Below are 27,533 nucleotides of genomic sequence, written 5' to 3'. Positions count from 1 at the left end.
TTAATATTAAATGCCAACAATTTACTAACATGCTAGTAATATTAATCCTTACTAGATTAAAAATATTAGATGCTTACATATCTTGTCATTGTATCCATTTTTTCTTTAAACCTCTTTGTTTCTCCAAAGTTTCATTTTTCTTAAACTCAACTCTTCTTCTAGAATCCTTTCTTAAAACCAAATTCTGATATCATTATATCCTATAACCAGTTTTCATAACCCATTTTAATCAAACAGTGTTACTTCAGTTTCATTTTAATTTGACTTTTGTTCTCATCTTCATCTGCACTAACCTGTCTTTCCTTCCATTCTCTCATCTTCACTTCTTTACTTCTTGTTAGGTCCCTCACATCCCAGTTTCCTGTTCCAAAGTACTTGTCCCATGACAGAATACCCTCTTTGTCATCTCTATCTGACCCCACTTTTCACCCCACTTCTCCTCAATATTTGCGATTCATCCTTTCATTAACTCCACTGGAATTTGTTCCTTCTTCTGTACAAATTCCCCCACATCATTTTCAGATTAGTCTGCCCCTTTCCCCCTGTTCTATAACTCCCATTTTGTAACTCAAACCTTCGTCTCCCCATTTCACATCAGTATGACAGGCTGATCCTTCTATTAAATTAAGCTGATTATTCATACACTCCATTATTTCTAGATTAGCCCCCCTTTTCTCCTGCCCTCACATTTTATTCCCCAACAATTTTGCCTTAATTTCAACAACCTTCCTGTCTCAGAACTTCTGTTATGTCTCCTCTCAGTCTCTTCATTATGTTTGGGAATTCCTGATTTCTCCATAATCAGATCTCCACCAACAACTCTTGGTAAAAATCTTCTCGGAAAAGTTCCACCTTTCTTCAATCCAGCAATCACACAAGTAATGATCAAACTACTGTATTCTCTCACCACAGTCCAGTTCCAGCCACTCTTATCAGCATCAAAGAGATAACACTTTCCATTTCCCCACAATTTATTTTCTCTTTTTAAAAATTTTAATCCATCCATTAAAAAATATATTTTAAATCCTTTATTATATCCCTTTAAGCAGAACAACTTTCAATCTTTATTTAAATCCTGATCTTAAAGAATAAACTCATTTAAATCTCTGTCGCATGAGGTTAAAAGAATTTGCCGCCGAATCACCAACTGGGTCCATTTCGGGTGCAGCCTGGATCCTGTAAGACGCACCGGCAGCCATTTTTTGAAGTTGGAAGCTTCTGACTTCTGAAAATGGCCACCGAAGTAATATCACCCAGCTTCCTCCTGAATTAGGACTGAATTTGGGAAAGGTAAGCAGGGGTTTTAACCCCATGCAATAGGGTCCTCAGTTTCCAGCTACAAAAGGAAGGTGTGTTGATAAAGCTTCTGTCCAACTGCTACTTGGAAGAATTCTTCACTTATATAATCTCAACATTTAATTTAAGGATTCTAAGAAAGAAGGTTGCCAATTTGGTGTCAGTCAGATCCATGAGATCAGATTGGCTGTGTTTCATGACTTAGGCAAAGATGTAGCTCCCACAGCCCTTCCTCATTCAGTCTGTGGTCACTAGCAAGTTAGTACATGAACAAGGATTCTGGATGCTCATTGGTAATCGCGTCACTTTCCCTTTAATCCCTCTGGTTGACACTTTAATCATGACAACTCTTTCTTGGAAAGTGGAGCACTAAGGAAGGGCTTCAGCCCACTATTCTCCTCCCCGAAAGTCAAATATATTACTAAAGATTAAGGCTAGAAATCTAATCCTTTATGCCAGTGCAGTAGAATAAAGAAATATGTTTTTAGAGTGGTGTATATTGGCAGTGAGAGCAACATGGTAATGGGTTGAGTGTTGGACTAAATCTCTGGGAGCCCAGGGTTTGAATCCTCACTCAGCCATAGAAACCCACTGGGCTACACCCTCTCAGCCTCAGAGGAGAGCAATGGAAACCTCCCTCTGAATGAATCATGCAAAGAAAACTCCATGATAGGTTCATTTTAGGGTCACTGCAGTCTGAAACAAGTTGAAGGCAGAGAACAACCAGAAAACTGGCAGCAGGAGACAACAGAGAACATAATATCCACCACCAAAGAAAGCTGCATTGTTGGCTCAAGCTGGCAGGGAAACATTATATCCCGACAGAATTGGGCTTTTTTGCCGCTCCCACTCACCATTTTATCTCTCCTGATGCATTGTCCATAGCAATTTCACCTCTGCTACCACACTACTACTGTCATCAACTATGCTGGTTCTCTTAGCTACTCAAAAGGATCATGGCTGAAATTACCAAACACATAGAAGGGCAAGTCTTGCTTAAGCAGAATCAACATGGTTTCTGCAAAGCTACATTACAGCTGCCTTATATAGACACTATCCCAGGAGGTTATCAAGAGAATTTGTAATAGGATAGAAGAAAGGCCAGAAAAGTCATGGCAGGTTGGAGGAAGAAGGAGGACTGGAACTTATTTTGGGTTATGGTAGCAGGAATTAGAACTGCATTAATTATAATATTTTGATAAATGTGGATTCATATGTTCCAACATTCCCATGTCAACCTGTGATATGCCTCATAATACATGAGATGGGCAAATGAAACAAGCATGCTATTTTTGTCACATGCACTGTGCACCATTACACATTAAACTATAAGGATGAGATTGTCTATAAAGCCCAGTACCAATTAGCCTGAAATCATACAATTTTCTCAGTAGATGATGGTATGCCTATAGAATATTGAACATAAACTACGTCTATATAAGAGAGAATGGGCACAATAGTTAATGATACAGATTGAGTATTTGTTTCTTTCTATCTACTTGTTTTTCAACTTTGATGACATTACCTGAAAACTTTTATTAAAAAATGACCCATGCCTGCATTCAGGAGGGGGCTTGCATTAATTAGCTCACAATTTTCAACAAATGGCTCACAGGCTGTCTGCACGGCATGTGTGCAATAACATTGGTGTTCACCCTATTATATTGCAATTTAAAGATGTCATAAAGTTTGTTAGGGAGTTCCCAGTAAGAAACTAGAAAACAGAAATGGTGGCTATGACCTATGCAGAGGCTATTGCTATAAAGACTGCATAGTGGAGTTCAGTGTAGCCCAGCTTGAGGATCATGAGGGTTCATGACATAATTGCCATTGTGAGAGGAAAACACAGTAATGAGGAAAGAAATATATTCCTCATTTGTACTTTGTGATGGTTGGGTATTTTTAGCAAATGAGTTGTCAGCAGAAAGGCTTCATTAGACCCATCAGGATATCTGCCCATGAATAACGAATCCCAAACTGTACTGACAGTTTCCTTGAGCCAAAATGATGGAGCACCTCTGACAAAAGCCATATTGCGCTCTCCATGTGAAAAGTGTGAAGAACAAAAGAGGCATTTTATTCTTAATTTGGTCAGGTTAATATTGACACAGTTAGCTCCTCCAAAGAGTCAGATGTATGTGTAATGTACATTTATATGCGGCTCACTTGGGTAATCAACTGTCAGACGCCATCAATCAGAAAGTATAACTATTGCAAAGGACAAAAACAGAACAAAATTTGTTGTCAGAGTTAGGCTTGAAATAGTTTTTTTTTAATTCCCAGTTATACATAATCTGTGTTTGCAAATATAGCTATGGTAAAATAGTTTTGTTCTGCACATCATCTCTTCCAATATCTTTTAAAACTGGGAAGATAGTATTTCTCTATGTTGTGTTAGAGATGCATCTTGGATGAATTTATTACATTCATGAATGAGTGCTGCAACAACATTCAAATTTTTCAAGCATAAAATAAACTTTAAGGGGAAATGCAAATCCTGAACACAAAGGGAATATGTGTTTCTTTAGAAAGAATAGCAACTCTGAATCAGAGTGAATGGGTTTTAGAATAATGAGAAATAAAAAGCCAGCCTGTTTTCAGTAACATCAGATGACACACTTCTTATGTAATTTATTAAGAAAAAATAAGATAAATATAAGCTAACTTTTGGTTGAGAAAGTTTTGGTAGGAAACTATAGTTTTGAAAATATTACTCCCATTTATTTTGTCAGTCGTTGAAGGAAAAGATGGATTAAAACTTGGATTAAAGTAGAAAGAATTGATCAGAAGGCTGAAAGTATATGTTTACAATTGATTAATAGAATTATAGAGTTGGAACAGGCCTCAAGGACCATCCAGTCCAACCCCCTGCCATGCAGGAATACATAATCAAAGCTCTCCTGGCAAGATGGCCATCCAGCCTCTGTTTAAAAACCTCCAAAGAAGGAGACCCTATCACATTCTCAGACAGCATGTCCCACTGCTGAACAGCTCTAACCATCAGGAAATTCTTCATAATATTTAAGTTTTTTCCTGTAGCTTGAATCCATTGCTCTCTAAAGCAGCAAAAAATAAGATTGATCCATCTTCAATGTGTATGTGTGCACGTGTGGGTTAACTGCCTTCAAGTCAGCCTCTCCTTATGGAGACCCTATGAGTGAGACATCTCCAGGACACTCTGTCCTTGATAGCCCTGGTCAGGTCTTGCAGACTCAGGGAAGTGGGTTCCTTCATTGAGTCTATCCATCTGGAATATGGTCTTCCTATTTTCCTGCTGCCTTCTATCTTATCTAGCATCATTGCCTTTTCTAGGGAGTCATGTCTTCTCATGAAATGACCAAAGTACAACATCCTCTATTTAGACATTTTGGCGTTTAGGGAGAGTTCAGGTTTGATTTGTTCTATGATCCATTTATTTGTTTCCCCCCTTTTTGAAGATTGGGACAGCATTTGCCCTTCTTCAGTATGCTGGTACTACACCTGTTCTCCAGATGTTCTCCAAAATTATTGACAGTGATTCTGAGATTACTTCTGCCAGTTTTTTCAATACCCTTGAATGAAGTTCATTTGACCCTTAAGACCTGAATTCATTTAGAGTCACCAGGTATTTCTGTACTGTCTCTTTACCCGTTCTGTATTTCCGCTACTGTATCATCTGCTCCATTTCCCCCAGGTTGAGTACTGTTCTCCTTTAGGGAGAAGACCAAGACAAAAAAAGCTGTTGAGTAGTTCTGTCTTTTCTCTGTAAGCATTTCGCCATCTCCTCCTTGCAGTGGCCCTATCATTTCCTTATTTTTCATTTTACTGCAGATATTGTTTTTGACCTCTCTAGCTAGCCTGAGTTTGTTCTGTGCTTTAGCTTTTCTGACTTTCTTCCTACATATGATGACCATTCATTTGAATTCCTCTTTGGTACATTTTTTGGACATGCTCCTTTTAAATCCCAGCTCTGCTGAAAGTTTTTTTTTACATCCATCTTAGTTTCTTTACATATGTCCCATTTTTCCTCCTCATTGGAACTGTTTGAAATTGTGCCTTCAGTATTTCACTTTAAAAAAAAAAAATCCATTCTTCATGAACTCCCTTCTCTTTTGGTATTCCTGACCACAGGATAACACTCTGTGATTCCCTTGGTTTACTGAAGTCAGCTGTCTTAAAGTCTAGAATGCATGTCTGACTATGCTTGGCTTCCTTTTCTTCTGTATAACACATTCCAGAAGAACATGGTCACTCTCGCCTAAGGATCCCACCATTCCATCCCATTAACGGGGGCGGGTTATAGACCGCCGTTTGCTCCGTAAGGGAGCCGTCGCAGCCACACCGCGCGGAGCAAAAAAGAAGCTCCAAAATGGAGCTTCTTTCTGCGGCACCCTAATGACGTCGCGAGGCACCGCTGGCGCACTCGCGACGTCATTAGCACCGTGACACGTTCGGACGCATAGCGTCCAATACGTAAAGATGACGCCGGCCGTGTGGAATGGCTGGCGCCATATTGTACGGACAGAGTCCGTATTAGAGCCAGGGGCGTCTAGAAGAGATACCCCTTTTTTAAAATGGGACATCCTGCGGACGTCCCAAGTGCCGATCTGTAACCGGCCTATGTCATCACTGTTGGTTAGGATCAGATCTTAAACAAAAAGCTCATGATGCCCTAGTTGCCTCTTCCACCTTCTAGACAATGACATTTTCTGCAAGGCAAGTGAGGAATTGGTTAGGCTTAAAATGTTTGACTGAATTTAATGTCCAACAAATATCAGGTTAGTGGGACTCTCCCATTACTACCACATTTTTTCCTTTCTGAATGTTTGGTCATTTGTTCCAGGACTTGTCATGCATATCTACAGAGGTGTAAACATCCTTTACATACAATGCTAATCCTCCTCCTTTTTTTGTCTGATCTGTTTCTCGGAAATAGGTTATAACCCTTTGATACTACATTCCATTTCAGAGTGTTGATTAAAGTGTTTTTCATTTCATTTTCACTTCAGGGGAAACAAATTTCCTGGCTACATCTGAATAGATTAATAAATAGTATTTGTACACATGGAAAATTAAAGCTAATTCATCATGTAGAAGACAGGTGTGTATAGCTGAGAATGGAAGAAGAGTAAAGCACCCACCTGAATGTACAGTTGTGGTCTGTTGTTGATGAACTGCTGTTGGTTTAGGAAGAGTGTTGCTTAGTAGCAAAGCAATATAAAAGCCAATAACATCATACGATAATGTGCTTACCTAGAGGACAAGAATACATTTTATCAAATACAAATAGTACAATCCAAGGTAATCAGAATGGGGGCATTTGTTGCTTTGTTTTCTTGAGCTATTGCAGGTGATGAAAGGAAAGACAGCAAGTTCATTGAGTAAATGTAGGTAATTTACCTACAATTCTTTTTTTAAAAAAGAAAAGTTGAAAAAGTAAATCTATTTTTAGTCTATGAGCTCCTTTTTTGCTCCCTAGACAGACATGGTTGTTGTCCCACAGGATGTATGAAATGGATAGTTGAGGACAGTCACATGCATTTGGGGAGCCCAGCAGGGTTTTGAAACCACTTCTTAGTTCTGGGTCTATTTAAAACTCAACAAAATGTGATTTTAGCTTGGATTATATATATACTGCAATCTTTCCCTAAACCTAATTCAGGAGTAGCAACAGCAGCAGCAGCAGTGTGTGTGTGAGTGTATGTGTGTACATGTATGGGAGAGAAAGCGATGATCCTCATCTTCTGGGACTTTAGTAAGGGCTTTAGCTGCACCTTATTTCATCACCTCTTTCTCCTCACAACTGCTAGTTAAGTCTGGGTGCAACTTGGATAAGAAAAAGATCCAGCCATTGTCAGAGCACTCTTTAGGAAAACCTGACTTATTTTATTGTAAAAAACTTGAGAAGAACAAGCCTCTTACAAATGGAGATGGGTAGGGAGAAGTGATTTCCCATAGCAATCTATCTCCCCAGCCCATATGAAATATACTTTGGTTCCAGTGTACAAGAAGGCACAGTAGCCAACTTGTCTGTCTGTCTCTCTCTCACTCACTCTCTCACACAAAATCCCTGTTCCTGAAACAGATACAAAGTGGAGCACAATTCTTCGTTACAGTGCTCTTTGGTATGAACAGTCTGCTCCACTTGGCACATGATTTCTTGCACTACCACACATCTGTGTTCTCATGGAATATGCAAGATTTCCCAACCTTTTTTTAAAGGATTGGGTAGATTCCTGTCAGGCATTGGTGTCACTAGGTTGTGAACGGTGGTGTGGGCCGCACTGAGTGACACCTCAGAAGTGGGGAGACACCTGGACAGGCCCTCCCTCCACACTCATCCTTGTGCCATCCCTGCCTGGGCTCCCATCCTCCCTGTGCCTTCTCACACTCCCTCATGCATACTCCCACTTTCCCCACACTGTCCTAAATGCCTCTGTGTGTGCTGCCTCTCATGGTGTCTCGGACAGGATGGCATGGGGGGAGGGAGCATGCGTCCCCAGAAGCCCTGCCCTTCTCCACTGGGTGACATCTGCTGTCAGGTGCTCCATCTCTCAAGACTTCTGAATGGTTCTATGTTCCGAGGTGAAAAAGGTTGACACAGATGGGATGGGAGAGAAGTGGGATGCAATGCCTCTGGAGCATAAGGGCTTCCTTGTGTCAAAGCCTGGGGGAGACAGGGCAATTGCTCCAGAGCATGGGTAGAGGACTCCAGCCAGTTGTCTGAAGAAATGCCTAGATTAGTCTGTCAGAACAGGTTGACAAAACATAGTAGAGAAGAGACTCAATTATATGTTACTAGAAGTCCTAATGGTGAGATGCTGAGTATCTCACTGCTAAGATGATGTAGGTACTAATAACAAGTACCTCTGAAGAAAGTTGCAGCTGGAGTCCCAACCAAAATCCAAAAGTCTCATAACTACCATTGTGCTCTTGTAGTCCTCAAAGTCTGAAGCACTGGATTTCTATCCCCACAGTCTAAAGTAGACCTGAGAATTTTACAAATGAACTAAATATGATGATTAAAATGTTATAGGATGTAGTTGTGTGGCGTTTTGTATTTAGTGATGGCACTATTTTGAAATAGCTCTGATTTCTTTTAATGAATGATGATTAAAGAATAAAAGTAAGACAAGAGTTTGTCATAAACCATTAGACTGTCCGGTTCCTAAAGCAAATAATATTAGGGGTGGATTAATATTAAGGCTGATTTCACAGGAGACAGTGTCACACACTTTTAACATTTTAAACATCTTCCTAATTTCATCACACTAATTCACATTCAGTATTTTCAAAGTGTTACATTCTTGGATGGCAGGAGGAGCAATCAGCAAAGATTGGGTTTATCCCACATGTCATTTGACCCTAGGCAGGATTCCAAGTTCTTTTTCCATTAGTTCTGTTGCTATCGGGGTTGGTGGTCGGGCTGCTGCTGAGAGTAGGAGAGTTAAAATGGCAGCTGGAGTCATCATCTTGGGGTTTTGTCACTGCCACAGCATTCCTCTCCTGTTTACTCTAGTAAAAAATGCTTTTCTTATTTTCTTTTAGCTTTGCTTCTGCCTTTCAAGCCTTGGGAAGCTCTTGCTTAGGATTAGCACAACATAGTGTAATATTTCCACATGCAGAATACATTACAGCTGGCCATTCCAACCCCAACCCCAGATTTACCAGAGTTGCTGTGGCATCTCACACAGCAATTTTGTGGCTCATGTAGTGTGTCTATGTGTGTGTGTGAGAGAGAGAGTAGTAGAGAAACATCTGGCTATGTCCCTGTAGCCAGATGCATAAGAATGATGTAACCATTCTGCATATGGCTACAGGGACGTATCCAGAGGCTCTTTTGATTCCCCATGTCTACCGTAGCTAAGGAATGGCCTTGGGGTGTGGAAGAGGCTTAACAATAAATCCACAGAGGAGGGGCTTTGGTTGCTGCAGGGAGTGGAAGGGAATACCAGCCTGTGCAGAGATTTTTTTATAAAAAGATATATGTGAACATATGGTGGGCCTATGTTTGGCTGTGTTTGCCACCAAAATGATTGCCAGCCATGGTATGCTCAGCACAGCAAGACAGAACCAATAATTATGTATATAGCCATAGGAAAATCAACTCAGAATCCTCAGGCTACACACTGGGTGACAGCCCAGGCTGTAATGCCACTGGTGGAGAGCCTAAAGAACAGAATATCAGAGTTCAACAAATCTATTGTGTTTAACAAATCTATTTCTGTTGTTGTTTTAAACCTATCTCTGGCTATCTGTCAAGCCAGAATTGGAGTCAGACCACACCTACCAAACTAAAGAACCAACACAACATCACAACCACAAATCCACATATGTAAGGACTCACCCTGCTGCCCAGACCCTATCTAGAAAGGAATGAATTGGGGGAACATCGGCAGGGTGACTGTCAGGATTCCTAGGGGTTGGAGTTTTGGGGGCAATCTGGGTAAAGGGGTCTGTGACACTAGTGAATACCTTCTTGTGCAACATATAAAACAAGAAATCCACACACATAACTATGAGTTACATATGCATATGTCACAAAGGATTCCAAGCTATAAATCAAAGAGAAGAGATTTTTAGCATCCCTTATGAAAACTTGAATATATTATCATTCTAATCATGCTTTAAGAGGATGAATGGTTAAATTCCAGTTATTTAGCAAAATATATAAACAAGTTGTCATTGTAAAAAAAAAACACTAATCACTACTGAGTTGCTCACTGACTTGATTAAGCTAATTCTGGAAGTATAAACCATTAATTTATTCAATTCAGAATAATTTTGTCATCTTTCAGGACTGCCTCTTACAAAGAAACATGACTGGAGATCTAAAAGAATTTGTGGACAAATATGGCTTTGATGTCCTTGTCATTTTGGCCAGCTACATATCAGAAGAGGACCAAGAAAAAAGGCAAATAGCAGTTTATTCAGAAAACATGGAGCTGGGAAACCAAGTATGTATTATGAATGAATGAAGGAAGTAACTGCATCTTGTGTACAGTAGTATGTATCATTACATAATCTTTTGTCATTGTATTTTTAACAATGTGGGCTATGCAAGTCTTAAAACTAGGTCAGTCATAGGGAGTGAAACAGTAATGACTACTTAGAATCACACTGGAATCATCTAGCTTCAGGATGTTGGGAATGGAGCCTGTAAGGGGTGAGCCTAGGCCTTTCCTTTGTCATGGCAGTGGAGTTCTGCTCTTGAAGAGGCCTTCCCCACCATGGTAGGCTAGGAGGGGTGTGCTGAGCCCTTTTCATCCCTCAATGGGCAGAGGGCCCCACCTGGTGTCACCCTTCTTTTGGAGTGTGTGCTGGTACAGGCCACATACCCCGTGCCCCATAGTAATGCCACTGGTAAAGCCTATGCTATGCTAAAGATATATATTTCATTATTCTTGCACTAGACGATGCTATGTGTATAGTAATGCCTGTGCACTTATTCACACATATCAGGTCTTCCCTGTGTTAGTTATAGAGATGCCTGGCTAAGGAAAAGCAGAGAATATTACAATGTAGTTTCTTATGAACATATAAGGCCTTGCATGTAATGTAATGAAGGTAATTGAAAATTATTATTTTTTCTCCCTAAAGGGAATGTACATTTGTATAACCATAACTACATATAATAAATAACCTAACAAAACTAATTAGAGCCCAATAATTCTCTCATATAAACAGCTTGAGGTTTCAGGACTTCAAAAGTACTTAAGCAGAGTGTTGATGCTAATTCTGTCTGTTTGGACTTAGAATCATGAGTTGAAAGCCCAGGTGGCCTGATATTGATAACAAGGACTTCCAAACAGATACGGATTACCTGGGAAGCATCAAAGAGCCTTCAGTCCCTCAATCTAAAGATTTAAGAGTGGGGAACTATGCATGTGTCACTGTGGCAATGGAGTGCAACTGATCATGGTCTCCTGGACACTTGTGTGCCTCCCTCTAACAGTTGCATGCCCCTTGTATCATTAACCTACTATATAACCAGATTACTACAAGAATACCAAAACTTTAAATTTTCTCTTGCCATTTGGTAAGGTTTGTTCTCAGTTTCTAAGTGCCTGGCTATTAAAATTGTTTATAAAATTTATAAAAATTAAAAGGAAAATATGTATTAGTTAATGAGAGGAAATATTTGTGCTTAATAATGTGTAAATGGCAATGAATTGCTTCTTTTAAAAAAATAACACTATTCCTCTTCAACAGATCTGTTGTGAGTTAGAGGAATGTCAGAATCCTTGCCTGGAACTAGATCCTCTGGAGTATGGCTGTGACCAACTCCTCCTTTATCAGCAAGCTAACTCTACAGCAAATTGTGATGAAATTTTTCTGCTAATGAAAGATGTTATCACCAGAAGACACCCAGAGATGGCATCAAACAGTAGGACATCTTCCACTGAAGCTGTTGCTGGAAGTGCACCACTTTCTCAAGGGTCTTCTGGAATCGTGGAATTGTATGGTTCTGATATTGAACCCCAGTCAAATGTTGTCAACTTTATAGAGAACCCTCAAGATCATAATGGATCTGCTCAAGCCCAGGCTGATGTTAATGTAGATCTTGTGAGTCCAGACAGTGGACTTGCTACTATTAGAAGCAGCAGATCTTCCAAAGAGAGCTCAGTTTTTCTTAGTGATGATAGTCCAGTAGCAGAGGGAGCTGTATCTCATCACAGTTTCCTCTCTGGTTTTGACTCTTATAGCCCTATTCCAGAAGGAGCAGTAGCTGAAGAAAAGCCTCAGTCTAGAAACAGCAGTGATAATTTTGATTTTTTCAACTTTGATTTAGCACCGATGGCTACAGTTCAGACAGAGGTTTCTCATTCTGTAGACTGTTCTCCTGGTGACGATTTCTCCCATGACAGTGGCTCATCAGAAGGACAGCAGCCAGCTGACTCAAAAATAGCTGGTGGGACCAATCCATCAGAATATGAAATTTCATATTATTCAGCTGATTTGCTAGTGACAAGAAATGAAGAAGATGACACAGTAAAATTTAATGAGCATACACACAACCCAGAAAATGCTAGAGATTTTACAAAATCAAAATCAAGTTTGTTGGCCTTGGAAAATGATTCTCCGCCTTCTTCGGAAGTGGTGAAAAATGATGAGAGAAGAACTCCACCAACCCCAATGAACAGCCTTGTGGATACATCACCTTTAGATAGTGGCCTACCTTTATTTTATCCACAAGATGTAATTAAAAAAATTAATGAAATTGATCATGTGAACCATTCTCAGTCTCGTGTTAGATATAGTAGCTGGTGGGATGGTTTTGAATTAGGTTCAAAAGATGCTGACACATGGAGTTCAGCTGAAACAGAAGGTGCATTTCAGAATCCTGATTCGTGGAAAGATCATAAAGCCAGTCTACTGCTGAGAAAGCAAATTGACAGAAGAGCTTCAGATTCAGTCTGTTCACAAAAACATCCAAAGCAACTGGAATTTTCAGGAACAAGTATTTGGGAGGATCAACTGAGTCCTATCCAGAATGAGCATGATTTGGGAAACCAAGAAAAAGAGAACGGGCAACAAAAGGAAGACTTTTCTAATGTGTGGGAATCCAGTCAACCAATGCCTGCAACATGTGATCTGTGGGATAATACCAACCATCACACTGGATGTGTGGAGACAAATTCACCTAATGTTTGGTCAAAGCTTGATTGTCCTGGTTCTGAGCTTTCAGAGGATGTGTGGAACGTTCCTCATGTAGATTTTGATCACATTTCACAAAGGAATTTTGACACATGGGCTATGTCTAAACATTTGCCAGAAATCTCTGGAGAAAATGAATGTGAAAATCCAAACAGCCAAGTTGATTTACAATCCAAAAATAAAGATAATCACAGTTCAATAGATAACCACAGAGCATATACAAATGAACAGTCTCATATTAATAGTATGCAGAAGAATGTTAAATTGACCTTGGAACACCAAAATGACACTGTAGAAAATTCCAAACAAAATCATACTGTAGAGGGATGGGGTGTGTCTGATTCAGACATCAGAAAAGAAATACTTGGAAACATCTCTTGGGAAGATCCCTTCCTGTCCTACAGAGATCCAGACTTTATCACATCAAATACAGGTGAAGACTTAGTTGTTTCTCCACCAGATACAAATTATTCAACCTCAGACTCCTATGTATCACCATCAGGAACTGGAGATGAAAGAGAAGGTGAAGGCAAGCTTTCTAATGGAGAACTGATCTTTGATCAAATGATAAACTCAAACCCAGGTGAACATGTAACATGTGCTTTAACACAGGAGAAATCATTCCCACAGTCATCTCCTATACATTCATCTGATTCCAGTTGTGAAAACAGAAGCCCCGAGAAAGAAACAGAACCTGCACATTCTAAAGTTAACCTTGTAGCAAACACTGTTTTACTTGATTCAGAACAAAAAGGTGCCACGTATTTTTCAGATAACTGCTGTACTGATGAAAGTAGTACTTCTACTTCTGAAGACTGTGGATTAATGGCGATTTCTGTACAGACAAGTAATCTTTCACTCTCATCCAAAGAAAATGCTGAAATAACTAGTGGAAACAGTCTTATGGAGACAAACTATCTACATTTGGACCCCAATGATATGAAGAGCACTATTTCAGTTAGTAGTAACATAAAAGACAATGAACAGTCTCAGCAGAGTGATGAACCTCTAGACAAACATTTAGACCAGTGGAATCAGCAACTCTATTGCAGTCAACAGCCTGGAGTGGAACACAATGATGTTTCCTCTGCTTTGTTGCAAAGAGCTCAGGAATGTAAAAGGAAGACTGATGAAGGAAGTGGACATGATACCCTTAACAGTCTTAAGAATGAATACACAGAGAATGACAACACACCACCATCATCTTTGCTTGCTCTGTCCTACATTAATAATTCAGATGAAAGCAAGACAATGTCTGATAATCTCAGATCAACTGAAAAGCCAAGAAGTAATGGGAGTCTTGAAGATGTATCAGCAGAACCATCAGAAATAAGCATACAGTTTCCTAATTGGACTAATTCTGTCAACGAGGACAAGAAGAAAGAATCTCCAGATAGCAATGCAGATTGTTTTGCTGTGTCTCCCAAAGATGGTAGCAAGTCTTTGGTACATCTTGACACAGCTGATAATTCAAAATACAGTGTAAATGTGGCATCATCATCAGTTCTGAAATGTTTTGATAAGGATTTCTCATCACAAAAAACTCTTGAGCAGGAAAATCCTTCTCTAGGTTCTGTGGGAAAGGAGAACAGTCAAGAAAAGCTTTCTGCTATATTTGTTGAGTGTCAAGGTCAATGGGATAAATTGCTCAGCAGTCACGAAACATCTTTGGAAGAAAGAAATCAAGAAAAAGCAACTGAAAATCTGCAAAATCCATATGCAGAATATACTAAATCTATGGATACAACAGGGGAACCTATAATAAGTAATTCATTGCCATATGAAATGGATTATTCTGAAAGAGGTGAAACTTTTGAAAGTCTAGTATCTGAAAATAAAGGTTCATATAAAACATATACTGATATTATACCTCATCATGAATCGTTCCAAATTCTGGCTGCTGGGAATATATCAGTGAATGAACAAACACATTCTCTTGTTGTAAGCCCTACAATAAAAGAAGCACTTGGAGAGTCAATTACCACCTGCAGTTTCCCAGAAGATATTGAAGTCAAAGACACTGACAATGATGGCAATACCTGTGGCGATTCCATTCATGAATATACACGATCAAGTGCAACAAGTCCAGATTTCAGTGACTCTTCTATAAATATGCATACTTGGGACAGCTTGCAAGCAGCTAATAATGAAAAAGAAAATGAAGATAATTGGGATATCACAAATTATGGTAAAGCAGAAGAATTACTTGAGACTAAAAGCCAAGAAGATTCTGAAACAAGCACTGATCACAAGGTTCCCAAAAACTTAGATCTTTGGAATGCTCATATAGAGGATGATACAGTATCTTCTTTATCAAGCCCTGGAATAGATGAAGATTCAGAATATTCAAATGTGCATCAGTCAGGAAAAAAGTCAGATGTAAACCCTGATAAACTGGAGGAAGATATAATACAGGAATCTTTGTATTCCCATGAAACAAACCTGGCAGTTAATTCAGAGAGTTCAGGTCCTCAGCCCAGGTTGGACCAAAATATCCATGAAATGGCATTAAATACATGTTTTGAAGAGGGTGATGCTTGTAGTACTTTAAGGAAAGATTATTGTCATGAAACTTCTGAATATTTAAGACACTGGGGAACATCTCAGGATAACGTACATGACGAAACCTCTACTATAAATCATGAACAAAATTATGCTTCAAGGACTTCAGATGTGTGGGATTTACTACTGCATGGTAATTCTGAAAGTTCATTAGATAAATTTCAGATGTCCAGAGTGGAAGATCTTGGATTTTCAAATGATTCTTCAGAATGGTGGAATTTACAAAAACAAGATGACAAATCAAAAATTAATGATTCAGTAGCTGTAGGCCATGATGTTTTGGGAGTGCTGAAAGAAAGAAGTGAAAAACTTGAAGAACTAAATGCTGCTAGCTATGAAAAGGAGTCTACTCCATTAACCAATGAAGGTGAACATAATAATAGAGAACACTCATTGGATAAACAAAACGAACAATTAGATCAGGTTCCGGTAAACTTTGAAGAGTGTGAATCACTGTCACAATTATATAATAATAAAAGGGATGAAAAAAAAGAGCCTTTTGCTGTTTCTGTTAGTGACCAGGACTGTCTTAAACAATGTATTCAGGAAGACTGGCAGTCAGGCCTGTTCAATGTGCTTGCTCAGGTAGATCCCAAGCTTGGTCTGTTAAGCGATCATCTGAATGTAGCTTCCAGTGATCCCAATGAAATAAACATAGGTAACCTATCTGGTCAAAAACTATTAGACCCACATGAAAAATCTTCACCAAATACTCTGCAACTTCTAGCAGCAAGGACATCCAGCTCAATGCATAATGAGGATAGAGTTCCACAAGAAAAAACATTTGTTCCAGATATATTAAAAAATAACCCTGCAGACTGTCAAGGATTCACTGTTGATCCAGATTTGTGGAATGTTGTGGAACAGCCTTTCAATCTGAGAACAAACAGAGAAAATCCTGATATATTAAGTCACTGTGATCAAGACAGCAGTTCACAGGCCTCAAGCAGTCCTGATGTTTGCCATGAATATGAAAGCAAGCAGACATGTGCAGAGTCTTCTGTTCTGCCTGAGCCTGAAGAAGCCACTCATATGTCTCCCATGCTGTCAGATATGTACAGAGACACAGACTTTTGTTTTAATCAGCAGCTGATGATTGACAGGGAAGAGATATGTCCTGAAGGAAATGGTTCATGCCTTCCAAATAATTATGATATAAGCATTGAAGATTCCTACCAACTGTCACCTAATAGAAGAGAAGAACAATTTGAAATTAGAATGGTAAATATGGAGATTTCTGACACAGTAAACAAAGCAACTATTGAAATAGAGGATTTGCCATGTTCTGGTACAGAAAGTGTGGAAACGGTGCCTCTAAATCTAGATAAGGATGCATTTGAAAAGAAAATCATTGAAGAAGAAGAAGTCTCAGCTTCTGTAAATAAATTTATCCATCCTACTGCTGCTCCAGTTTCGCCTACAGATCGTTCTGTATGTTGCACTTTTTCTGAGGGTAACCAGCTTTTTGGCTTTGACCATGTAACAGGGAATGTTGATCAACAAGGCACATCAGATATCCATGTTAATAGTGAAGTCGTAATAGAGCACAGTAAGATAGCAATTACCAATAGCCCATCTACCACAGTGAATGCAACTAATCCTCTGACAATGTTAGACAATGAATCAGAGGAAAGTGCAGAAACACAGACCACATTCACACAGATGCATTCACTGAAGGCCTCCCTAGAAGAAGAGAAGGAAGATTTCCTGTATGGTACAGGAAGCCAATATGCTATCAACACTATGCAAGAACCTGAAAATAGGCAGGAGAGTCATAGCCCATGTTTTACAGGATTACCTGATAGACAGTCACCATATGCATGTACTTCACCATTTGAGGTAGCATTTGATGAAGAGTACACTAATGAAAAAGGTGACATGAACATTTCAGATTGTGGCATTATGGATATAAAAGCTGAAAGTTCTCAAGGAGATCAGGGTTGGGGATCTCTTTTAGTAGAATCTGATGGGACTCCTGGATCTTCTTGCACTTTGAAAAAATTTGAGTATGAAACAGATTCAAGTAATATTGAATCGCCAACTGGTGACAGTGAAATTAACATATCAGAATCTAAAGATACTGCTATCAAAGGTAAGGTTGCAGAACATATTCAAGAAGATCAAGGCTGGGGTTCACTTTTGCTAGAATCTGATGAACATTCAAACATTTTGAAAGAATTTGACCATGGAACAGATTCAAGTAATATTGATTCACAAGTTGGCGAAGGTGAAGTGAATCATTCAGAAGCTGGACATAGTGAGGCCAATTCCAAGGCTGGGCTTTATTCTCAAGAAGATCAGGACTGGGCTTCTTTATTGTTGGAATCTGAAATAACTCCCATGTCATCTGATTCCTTGAAAGAATTTGAATATGAAGCAGAACCAAATCATATCAGTTCACCAGCAGGTGGAGTTGTATGCATGAGCAATGGTAAGTAATTAATAAGTGTACTTACAAATAAAACAAACATGCTAGCCTAAGGATTTTTTAAAAATAGATTAAATATATAGCATGGTTCTTTGATACAGGTTATTGTTGTGTTTGTATCTGAGGGATTAAAAACTCTGTGCTTAAATATTTCCACTGCAACTCCTGTTTAAAGTAGGCAATACTGATTATTACTTTTTTGCATACTGGCAAAAACAAACATTTCGTATTGTTGTGATCAAATTTTGCTACTGCATCATTAATGTATCACAATATACAAAACAAAATGCTCTGTTTATGGGGGGTTACTACTAAAAATTAACTAGATGCTTTGCCATTATGTGAGATACTACTTTACTAAATCTAACCTAAAGAGAAAGTATAATATGAACCAGTGGCGTCCCTAGGGTTGGTATCACCTGGTGCGGTAACTCATGGTGTCACACCCGCCCCCCCCCGCCCCCCATTGACCTCCTCCCATTTCATATTGTACAGAATCCTTAGGAATGCTTTTTGGCACCAATGTTACTGGTAAATCACAATCCCATATTCCACTGAATGTAATGTGAATAGTTGTGATATAAACAATTAGCAAAATTAAAAATTTATACCTTCAAATTACAATATCATACGCACAACCTAAATGTATTTACAAATACATAGTGAAGATTTGGTTAAAATGTGATATTTTAAAAGAAAATTTAAAAAGAATTTTAAAAATTAAAAATGTAAAAATAATATTTTGAATTTTGAAATTTTGTTTTTAAAAAATTCTGGGGCCTCTCCTTTCTCCTTCCATTGAGCTTCATCCCATTTCCACCATCTCTTAAAACATTTAAAAGGAAGCAGGTAGATGCCAGAGCTCCTTTCTGCCAAAAGGTAGATATTTGAGGAGAAGTGGTGTCACTCTCCCTTTAAGGTGTCACCTAGTGAGGTCTGCACCCCCCCACACACACACACCCCTCCCTAGCAACACCACTGATATGAACTATGTCAAATACAGAATTGTTTTGTTTATTGAATGAGTATGAGCAATGAATTAACTGCTGAAACATGAACTGTTTTGCTTAATTTCAGAAACTGTCTGTAATATGCTTAGCAATGATAGTAAAGGATATAAATCCACAGAGAGGGCAGAGATGACAAATGAAGAAAACAAGGAGGATACAGTGTTAAATGAAGTGGAAGATCAGTCTTCACTAGAAATGGATTACGTCCTCATTAGTGGTGAAGAAAATGTACCTTTGAGGAAGGATATCTTGGTAACACAAGAAAGCCATTTCACTCCACAGGAAACTACAGCAGTGGCAGAACAAACAGATTCTCTTGAAACCTTTTCACCAGACTCCTCGGATACATTTCAGTCAATCTCCATAATAAATGAAAGTGAAGGGCAGTCTACTCTGGAGACTGAATGGCATTCTTTTTATTTAGGAGAGAAACCTTCTGCTGTTGTACCTCAAAAACTGGAAGATGAAAAGAAGCCATCCAGAAGCCCTGTGCAAGATCAGGAATGGACTATGGTGGGCCAAAACGAAGTGGATGATGTATCCCCTGAAGAAAACTGTAGTAGGACAGACACAATGCAGTCACTGTGTGGAAATCCTGTTAAAGAATTAGAAGATGTGTTAATCCAGGAACTGATCTCTGAGACACAAGCTGAAACTCTACTAGATAGAAACCCTCAGAAATTGTTGGAGCAAGAGGATGAGATTTCATACAATGGAAGAACAGATGCTCTTTTATTTCATGCTGATGACGGCAGTGGTGATTTGGAAACCCATTCACAACATCCTAATGATGGCATGGTAACAGAACAAGAAATGGACCAGCAGACCCAGTTTGCTGACTGTGAGAAAGAACCTGGTCATATAACAGGGTAAGAATAGGATGATATAATTCATTTTGGAGTTTACTGTCTATGAATATAGGTCAAATAGACACCGAACATACTGAAACCCAGTTCCAGTTTTCATTACACATATTGTGCTGGAGTGGATGCAAATTTGCACTAGTTGAAAGTATTTGTGCTTTTGCAAAAAAAAGGTAGCTGTATTAGTCTCTTGCAGCATCATAGGAGGAAGGGAGGAGAAGAGGGAAAGAAAAGAAATGTAGCAGCACCTTTAACTCCACTTTATTTTTGCATGAGCTTTCATGGATACAAACTCACTTCTTCAGATGCAGTACTGCAGTACTGTCAGTACTAAGGTCTTAATGCCACTTAGTACTGCATATGAAGAAGTGGGTTTATATCCACGAAACCTCATGCAAAAATAAAAACCAGTTTGTCAAAGATGCTGCCAAATTTCTTTTTCCTGCCTCCAGTTTTTATTCCTCCCCTTTATCTACTACAGCTTTCTGCTCCACTGCCCACACTGTGGTGGAGAGTTATCCAACCCACAGAAGCAGCTTTTCAAGAACTTGGGAGGGTGAAATACAGAAGAGGCATTGGCCAAATTCAGATTCCACAGATGGGAGCAGAAGTGCTTTCCACTAACTAAAGGCAACCATGGATACAGCTGGTAGATTTCATACTTTACTATACTATCACATTAAGAATGTAGTCCTGTTTGCAAGTTACACCATGTAAGCTACAAAGAGGATCCATCAATAGGCCCATTTCTTGAGTTGTAGTGTGTGGTGAGCCTTTGAGGCGTTACAAACCGCCACTTTGCGGCGGTCTCTCGTGCGGCCGTTACGTCAAGATGGCGGCGGCCATGTGGAACGGCCGCTGCCATTTGTTACGGACAGAGTCCGTAACAGGAAGGGGGCGTCTGGAAGAGACGCCCCTTTTTTAATCTGGGACGTCCTGAAGACGTCCCAAATGGCGGTATGTAACCCGCCCTAGTCCAGTATCTTACTGCTCCCCCCCCTTCATTTTGATTCTTCTTATCCTTTCCCCAGTTTTTCCTTTTTACTGGTATTTGTCATCCTGGTCTTTGATTCTCCTTTCCCTCTACCATTATGGCATGTTTTAGGATGGGCAAACTTCAGGTACAATATCTAAACCAGCAAGGTTCAAGCACAGAGTACGTAATAATAGGGGAGAGGTATTCTAAAAAGACAATACAACAGGGGGTGGGCAACTTCAGCAGCTCCAAAGGCCCAGTTTTCTGCCCTGGTTTCACAGACTACCCAAGCGGCAAATGTAGTTGTGTGTGTGTGGGGGGGGGGATAAAATGAGCTAGGATTTCACTCCTGGTCTTAACAAATAGGTATTTTAAAATGTTAAAACAGTGCCAACCATCACTCCTCAAGGCCATATGTGAGAGCCCCATGCTTCCACTTTGCCCACCCCTGCTAGGAAAAGGCTCAAACCAGCACTGAAGTCTTGTTAGAAAGCAGGAAAGGATGATTCAAAGACAGGATCAAAGACAGTTCAGAGTTCAGCCAGAAAATACAACCAAAGAGCAAGTGAGCAAGACAAGGGCAATCCAGAGACAGAGGTAATTTCCACCCAGGTTCAAGCACAAATGGGTTCTGACATTGAAAACCACAATTTTTACCTTCGATTGCCTGCTTAAGTTAAAATTGTAAGTTTTCAGAAGATGGCAGAATTAACAGCATCATCAGTTAGTAAGGGTAATAACTAGGTTGTCACAAAGAAAAGAATGAAAAGCAGAGGGTCCACCATTCTTTTCGGCAGGGGAGATAACATGAAAACCTGTCATCTCACCATACTACTACCACGGTATAATTTAATGAATGCATCACTAATGTTTGCTTTTTTTCCCAAACAAAAAGGACCGCACAGTTCCTTTCTCTAATGCAAACTGATCAATCCAGCTTCTTTTGAAAGCTTCCCCCCCACACACACACTGAGTGTAACCATAATAAAGTAATGCTTATTGCATTTGATTTTATCAAAACCTTTTTTTAAAAAAAAAATCCTTTCTGTCTACGTGTGTTTCCTGTCACTTTTATGCCCTGCTGATTCTGATTGTATCTAGTTAAAGGATTTAGTATCATGAGATTCTGCACCTGAACCAAAATACAAATATTCATCCCTCTTCAAAATGGGCCAGTAATGACCCACACTGGATGAGGTACATTTCAATGGTGCTGTCATTGAGCCTTGGATGGTGAGGAGGTGGGGGCGCGAGTACCAGGGGTGGGTACATATCAGTTGTAAAGGCAGCATGAATTTACACTAGATATCCCATGGAAAGTTGTGTTCATTTATAGATACTGAAAGACATAGAGCCTTATTGCATTATTAAACAAACTAGGCAGGCAAACAAGTATAGGGTTTTTTTTGTCTCCCTCTGTATAACGTAACTTTGTCCAGATGGGCCCTTTGCAGCACATCCATGACGTGCTAGGGTTGCCTCGGGGCAGTGCGTGCACATACCCCACAACCCTAGCACGTCATGCACATGCCGCAGTTGTGCAGCACCATAAATACAGCACGTGCAACAATTACATCGCAGCTGTGCCACCTCTAAACGGTGCTGCGCAGCTGCTACGTAATCACGCTGTGTTTGGCACTTTGCAGCGCCACAAACAGGAGCCGCCTTTGGGAGCTCCTCCTTTGCTGTGCAGCAGCACCGCACAATTTGTATGCTGCGGCACTCTTGTGCAGCAGAGAAAGGCGCCAAGGAGGTGCCTCTTTTTGGCAGTCTGTACCCTGCCGTAGTTCTCTTTTGTTCTCTTCTGCTTGTAAAACCATGTGAGAGGGTCATAAAAGTAAAAGTGTCCCATTTGCCAAGCTGAAATAATCTGTTTGGCAAAAATGATGCTCTCTCACACTTTTACAACCTGAATGAGAGACATGTTGAGGGAGAATCACTTGTCTTTCCTCCTCCAAATCCACTTTCATAGGAATTTTCCTTCGAAATACAAAGTCTTGCTCTACCTGCTATTTCTACATATATGGGTCATTTTACAGTTGCTAGCCAATTTTCTCTACTTTCTCTTATAGGTTTTTTTAGCCCATATAAATAAGGTAAGCTTTGTTGCTCTGGAGTACCTTGCTCATATAATTATATAAGGGAGGAATTTACCACATGTCACATAGAAATATGTAGCACAGTGGCCATCTATATACAGCCTTTGTTACTTCTGTGGTCTTCTACATAGAAGACTGCACATGGTTAAAGATTGCTAGCATCCTGTTAGCATAAGTTGGGCTCTGTATGCAGAGTGAACTATCCGCCATAGTTAAAATAATAGATAATAATAGTTCTGCTGACACCAGTGGAAATGGAGCTGTCCATGGAGCAGTCTTACACATTGTGATTGTACATTATAATCACTTATTATGCATTGTGGTGCTCATTGTACATTGTACAATGGCACCTGATCATTGACATGTGTTGTGCAGTGATACTATTTTGCATGGTTCTGGCTTAGTATATCTCTGGATGTAGACATTTAGGTTGTGTTGAGTGGAAGTTGGATTGCAGTCCAAATGTTAAATGGTCTTATTATCACCTGAGTATGAAACATTGTTATGACAGTTTAATGATTCATGCCAAGGAACAGTTTTATCAAAAAGGCTTATCCTTTACCCTTTCCACCATTATTTGATATGTCCACAATAGCTTTGGACAAATGCTTCAGAACAGTAGTTAGCAATTTTGGGACTTATTTAGATGCATATATTATCACTCTGCACATGGAGGCTCCCATTTCCATTTCCTTATGGATCCTCATAAATAGTTATACTAATGCACTGAATACTGAATTTATACTAATTCCCCCTGGAATAATCTCATTTGCTTTTTTAAAGAGCAGTGCTCCTAACTGTGACCTTTGGACCAGACTGTAATGCTGTTCGTTGGCAGCAGTTGAAGGGAGTGTAGATACTGGTTGAAGGAATTATATTGTCTTAGCATACTGATGAATGAATAGCTACTATGTCAAACGCTGAAATACAGCCTGGCATGGGAATAATAACCATATACTTGACTATAAGTCGACCTCATGTATAAGTCGAGAGCAGGTTTTGGGGCCAAAGTTATGGATTTTTATATAACCTGTGTATAAGTCAAGGGTAAAACTTAAGGGCATGTAACAAAAGATGCAAAGGATGATGGAAAGGAAAATGATGCCAAAGCACATTGCTATTTTCCCACCCACACATTCAAAAAGGCCAGAAGTGGCACCTCAGTGGAAAAACTAGAGAAAGATGGTGCTTCTTTTAGTTTCTTCCAGGATGGACTAAGCCAGTGATGGTGAAACTTTTAGAGGCTGAGTGCCCTAACTGCAACCCCAAACCCACTTATTTATTGCAAAGTGCCATGTCCCCCTGGCTTTCTAGTAACAAACTCTGGTAAACTCTGTGCTGGGATGATGGCACATGTGCCCACAGAGAGGGCTGTGAGTGCCACCTCTGGCACGCGTGCCAGAGGTTCGCCATCCCTGGACTAAGCTCTTGCCTTTTGCCACTCTACTCAGAGAAGGGGATGGCTCCTTTTTTGATAGGAGTTAAGGTACAGTACTTATAGTACTTACAGTACTTATAGTACTTACACTGACACATGGATGTCGACCCAGGTTTTTGGGGTCAATTTTTTGACTAAAATTTCTAGACTTATACATGACATGCCCTCCTCACAGATCTTTACATATTACATATTTTATTCCAAAACATGCCTGGAATATTTTATTTCAGAGTTTAAAGTACCACTTCAATAACATCAGGGCTCAGTAACCAGAAGACAAAACACTAACCAGGTAATTAATATATTTGCTTAGTCCTTCCTCCTCCTTGAAATGTAGTCTAGTGTCTTAATAGTTCTTATACATTTTTACACAAATAGCCTTCCTAGAGAATCTCACCGTTTCTGTTCCTCTCCATTCTGCAAGCATCAAAAACTAATGGATGCCATCTATTTACTGCCTCACTTGCTGCCTGACTTATAATATTTCAGCTGAAACAAATAATGTCAAAATATTTATTCTGTATACTAAATGGGTTTACTCTGTTGAGTCAATTAGAAGTTTGCTTATTTAATCTTCTTCTCAGTGTAATGGTTTACTACATCTTTGGCAAGAAAAAGACAATCATTTTACTTTCTTAGCTTGCAAGGGTGTGTAGCAGGAAAGAGAGAGAGATGTTATTACACACACACACACATGCACACAAATCCATAATTTGCATATAGATTCTAGTGCCTTGGAGAGTTGCTGTGGCTTCTGCAATATGGAGCAAGGCATCCAAAGGCAGGTGATTGTCCTTATTTAGAAGTACCACTAGTCACGTGACCAGAAAAATGGTGGAGATCTGTGTTCCTAGTCAGCTGCTACATAAGGGAGATGCTGAAATGAAGTAATAATGCATCTTTCCTCATTTTTCACCTTGCAAAACAGCCTTCACAGTCCCTAGAAGGTAAGTGCATTTTTACCTTCTGTGCTGAGAAAGCAATGTGCCTTTTCACTTAACCGCTCTGTGGCTGCAGAGGAAGGAAATGCAGGAGGGAGAGAAGGATATTTATCAGCAGGATGCAAAGCATCCGCTGCCTCATTACAGGAAAATTAGGCAGCTGTGTCTTACTTCTGTCACATTGCTTTATTAAGTGCGTCCATTCAGTGGGCTTGTCATGTTAGGAAGTGGATGCGGTTTTTGTAATTAGGGGACAAAACTTTACTGTGTGTTTAATTGCATAACAGCCTACATTCTTGTCATTTATTCCTCTACATACCTACATAGTGTGATGGAGAAGAGGAAATAAATATACTTCCAGTGTCTAGCAGGACTGAAAGCTTAAGATAGAGAGCATTGAGATCACACCAGCCTTACAGCTGAGTTAACAAATAATTGCATTCTTTTTGATCCTTCACTGTCAAATGAGGCATGTAACATTCCTTTCTTGCACCATCCTCTTAAATTATTGTAATGAAATAGGGACTTCTAAACCATTTAAGAGCAAATTTTGTTGCAAGCAGACAAAGAACAAGAATACAACGTTCATAAAGTTACAAGATTTTTTTAATAAACGTTGACTTATTTCTAAGTCTGCAGAAGCAGATTTTAAAAGTATCCTGTTTTGTGAAATCTCTTTGGTTTCTAAAAAAAATTATGCTGCTATGGCCACACAGATATGAAGGGTTTCATAAAAGAAAAGAATTAAAACATAGTGGGGGGAAATGCAAAGGGAGATGCTCCAGGCAATGGTATTGTTACTGTAAAATGTGACTAATTAACTAAGGCAGAATTGTAAATCCTACATTTTTGAAGAGCATCTCCCACGAAAAGGAACACAGTTTGGGAAGCTGTATCTGAGTTATCTTTTAAACAGCATTTGTTTATTCCTTCATTTTCCTGTGTCTTTATTCATTTTTTTTTAAAGTAAAGTGTCTCCTACATTTTGTCATAAGCACTTGTCCTTTGCATTCTTATCTCCTTGCATTCAGCCTCTAGCAGCCTTCACATTTTTAGCACTTGTAAATCCCAACTTGACCCACTTATGGTAGCAGAAAATGCTGTTGCTAATATCATTTCATTGGTTAATGCAGTCAATTTAACTGTGGCACCACTTTACAGTTTGAACCCCGCCCCCCCCCCCCCCCCCCCATTTGCACCTCTTTCCCATTTCTTGAATATATCTTGGACCTCCTTATTGCATTTCACATACTATTAGACAACATCCATTGGTAACTCTTAATTTCTTCTGAAAAGTATAAGCCATCAGTGCCAAGCTCTGTTTTATTTATGCTTGTTTTATATCTAATGCAAATAATAGTTCATTTATTAAAGTCATGTGTATTCTTGAATGGATATTAATTAATATGAATAGATATGTATATCACTCCTTTCTAAGTGGGCAGTCCTAGGCACAGTTACCTGGGATAAGTCCAAATGAACATTTCTGAGTGGCTGAGCATAGAACTGAACTGTTAGTATTACTGTTCCATCTAATAATGATGATATTTCAAGCAGATAAAGATATGGTTAAATACCGCCTCCTATTTATACTCTATTACAAATGCAAAGAAATAAATGATAGATGTGAAAAAGTTAGCTGTGAAAGATTTGTACAGCCACTGGAACTAAATATTTTTGAACTTGTACTGTTGTCATTGTCAATCATCATAGCATTCAGAAGGACAAATTAGGTTGCATCCTATGACAGAAGGTGGTTTGCATTTGTACCAAATTTTGGGAAGGTGAAAGAGCACATGAAATAGAGAAATTACTAGAAAGTTTTTGTCCTTTTTTTGTAATGCTTTTTGTGCATGTGATAATTTGACCTTACTGAATAATATTGTTAGACCATCTCAAGTGTTATTAGGCTTTTTCTGTAGGGGACGGTGCCCCATATGTGTGGTGTCTTCTCTACATTCCTGGCATGTATCTTAATCTTTTTGTCTCCAGATGAAGATCTGTTTATTTTATCAGCTGTTTAGGAACTATTTTAGTGCTTTTAAATCTTTGCACTGTTTTATCTCTCCTCTTTATGGGCATCCTCTCTATTCCTTCTTCCAAGTCATTTTTTAAAAGATCTTGAAAAATATCAGACACAACAAAACCCTACTGGACTTGCTACTTCTTTCCAGGATTCTGAGGAACCTTTAGTGAGTGCTGTTGGGTTTGGTGCATCAACCACCTACAAACCCACCTAGCTACTCCATAATCTAGCTCAATTTTTAATCAAATTATCTGCAG

At 39.3% G+C, this 27,533-nt stretch overlaps 1 protein-coding gene across 1 annotated transcript in view; it reads left to right on the top strand.

Annotated features, from left to right (window-relative positions):
• The window catches only part of LOC149286009 (protein prune homolog 2-like), a 115,088-nt gene that overhangs the window by 50,585 nt on the left and 36,970 nt on the right, over positions 1-27,533 (top strand). Inside the window, exons 7-9 of the mRNA XM_089494527.1 lie at positions 10,074-10,232; positions 11,488-17,926; positions 19,001-19,802. Coding sequence (XP_089350653.1) covers positions 10,074-10,232; positions 11,488-17,926; positions 19,001-19,802 — 7,400 coding nt within the window. The remainder of the gene's footprint in view (positions 1-10,073; positions 10,233-11,487; positions 17,927-19,000; positions 19,803-27,533) is intronic.

The sequence above is a fragment of the Sceloporus occidentalis genome, unplaced genomic scaffold, assembly GCF_023333645.1.
Source record: "Sceloporus occidentalis isolate IW3139 unplaced genomic scaffold, rSceOcc1.0.p SCAF_73, whole genome shotgun sequence".
Classification (NCBI taxonomy): Eukaryota; Metazoa; Chordata; class Lepidosauria; order Squamata; family Phrynosomatidae; genus Sceloporus; species Sceloporus occidentalis.
Note: the sequence above shows the minus strand (reverse complement) of the source record. Positions and strands in the feature narration are given on the sequence as shown.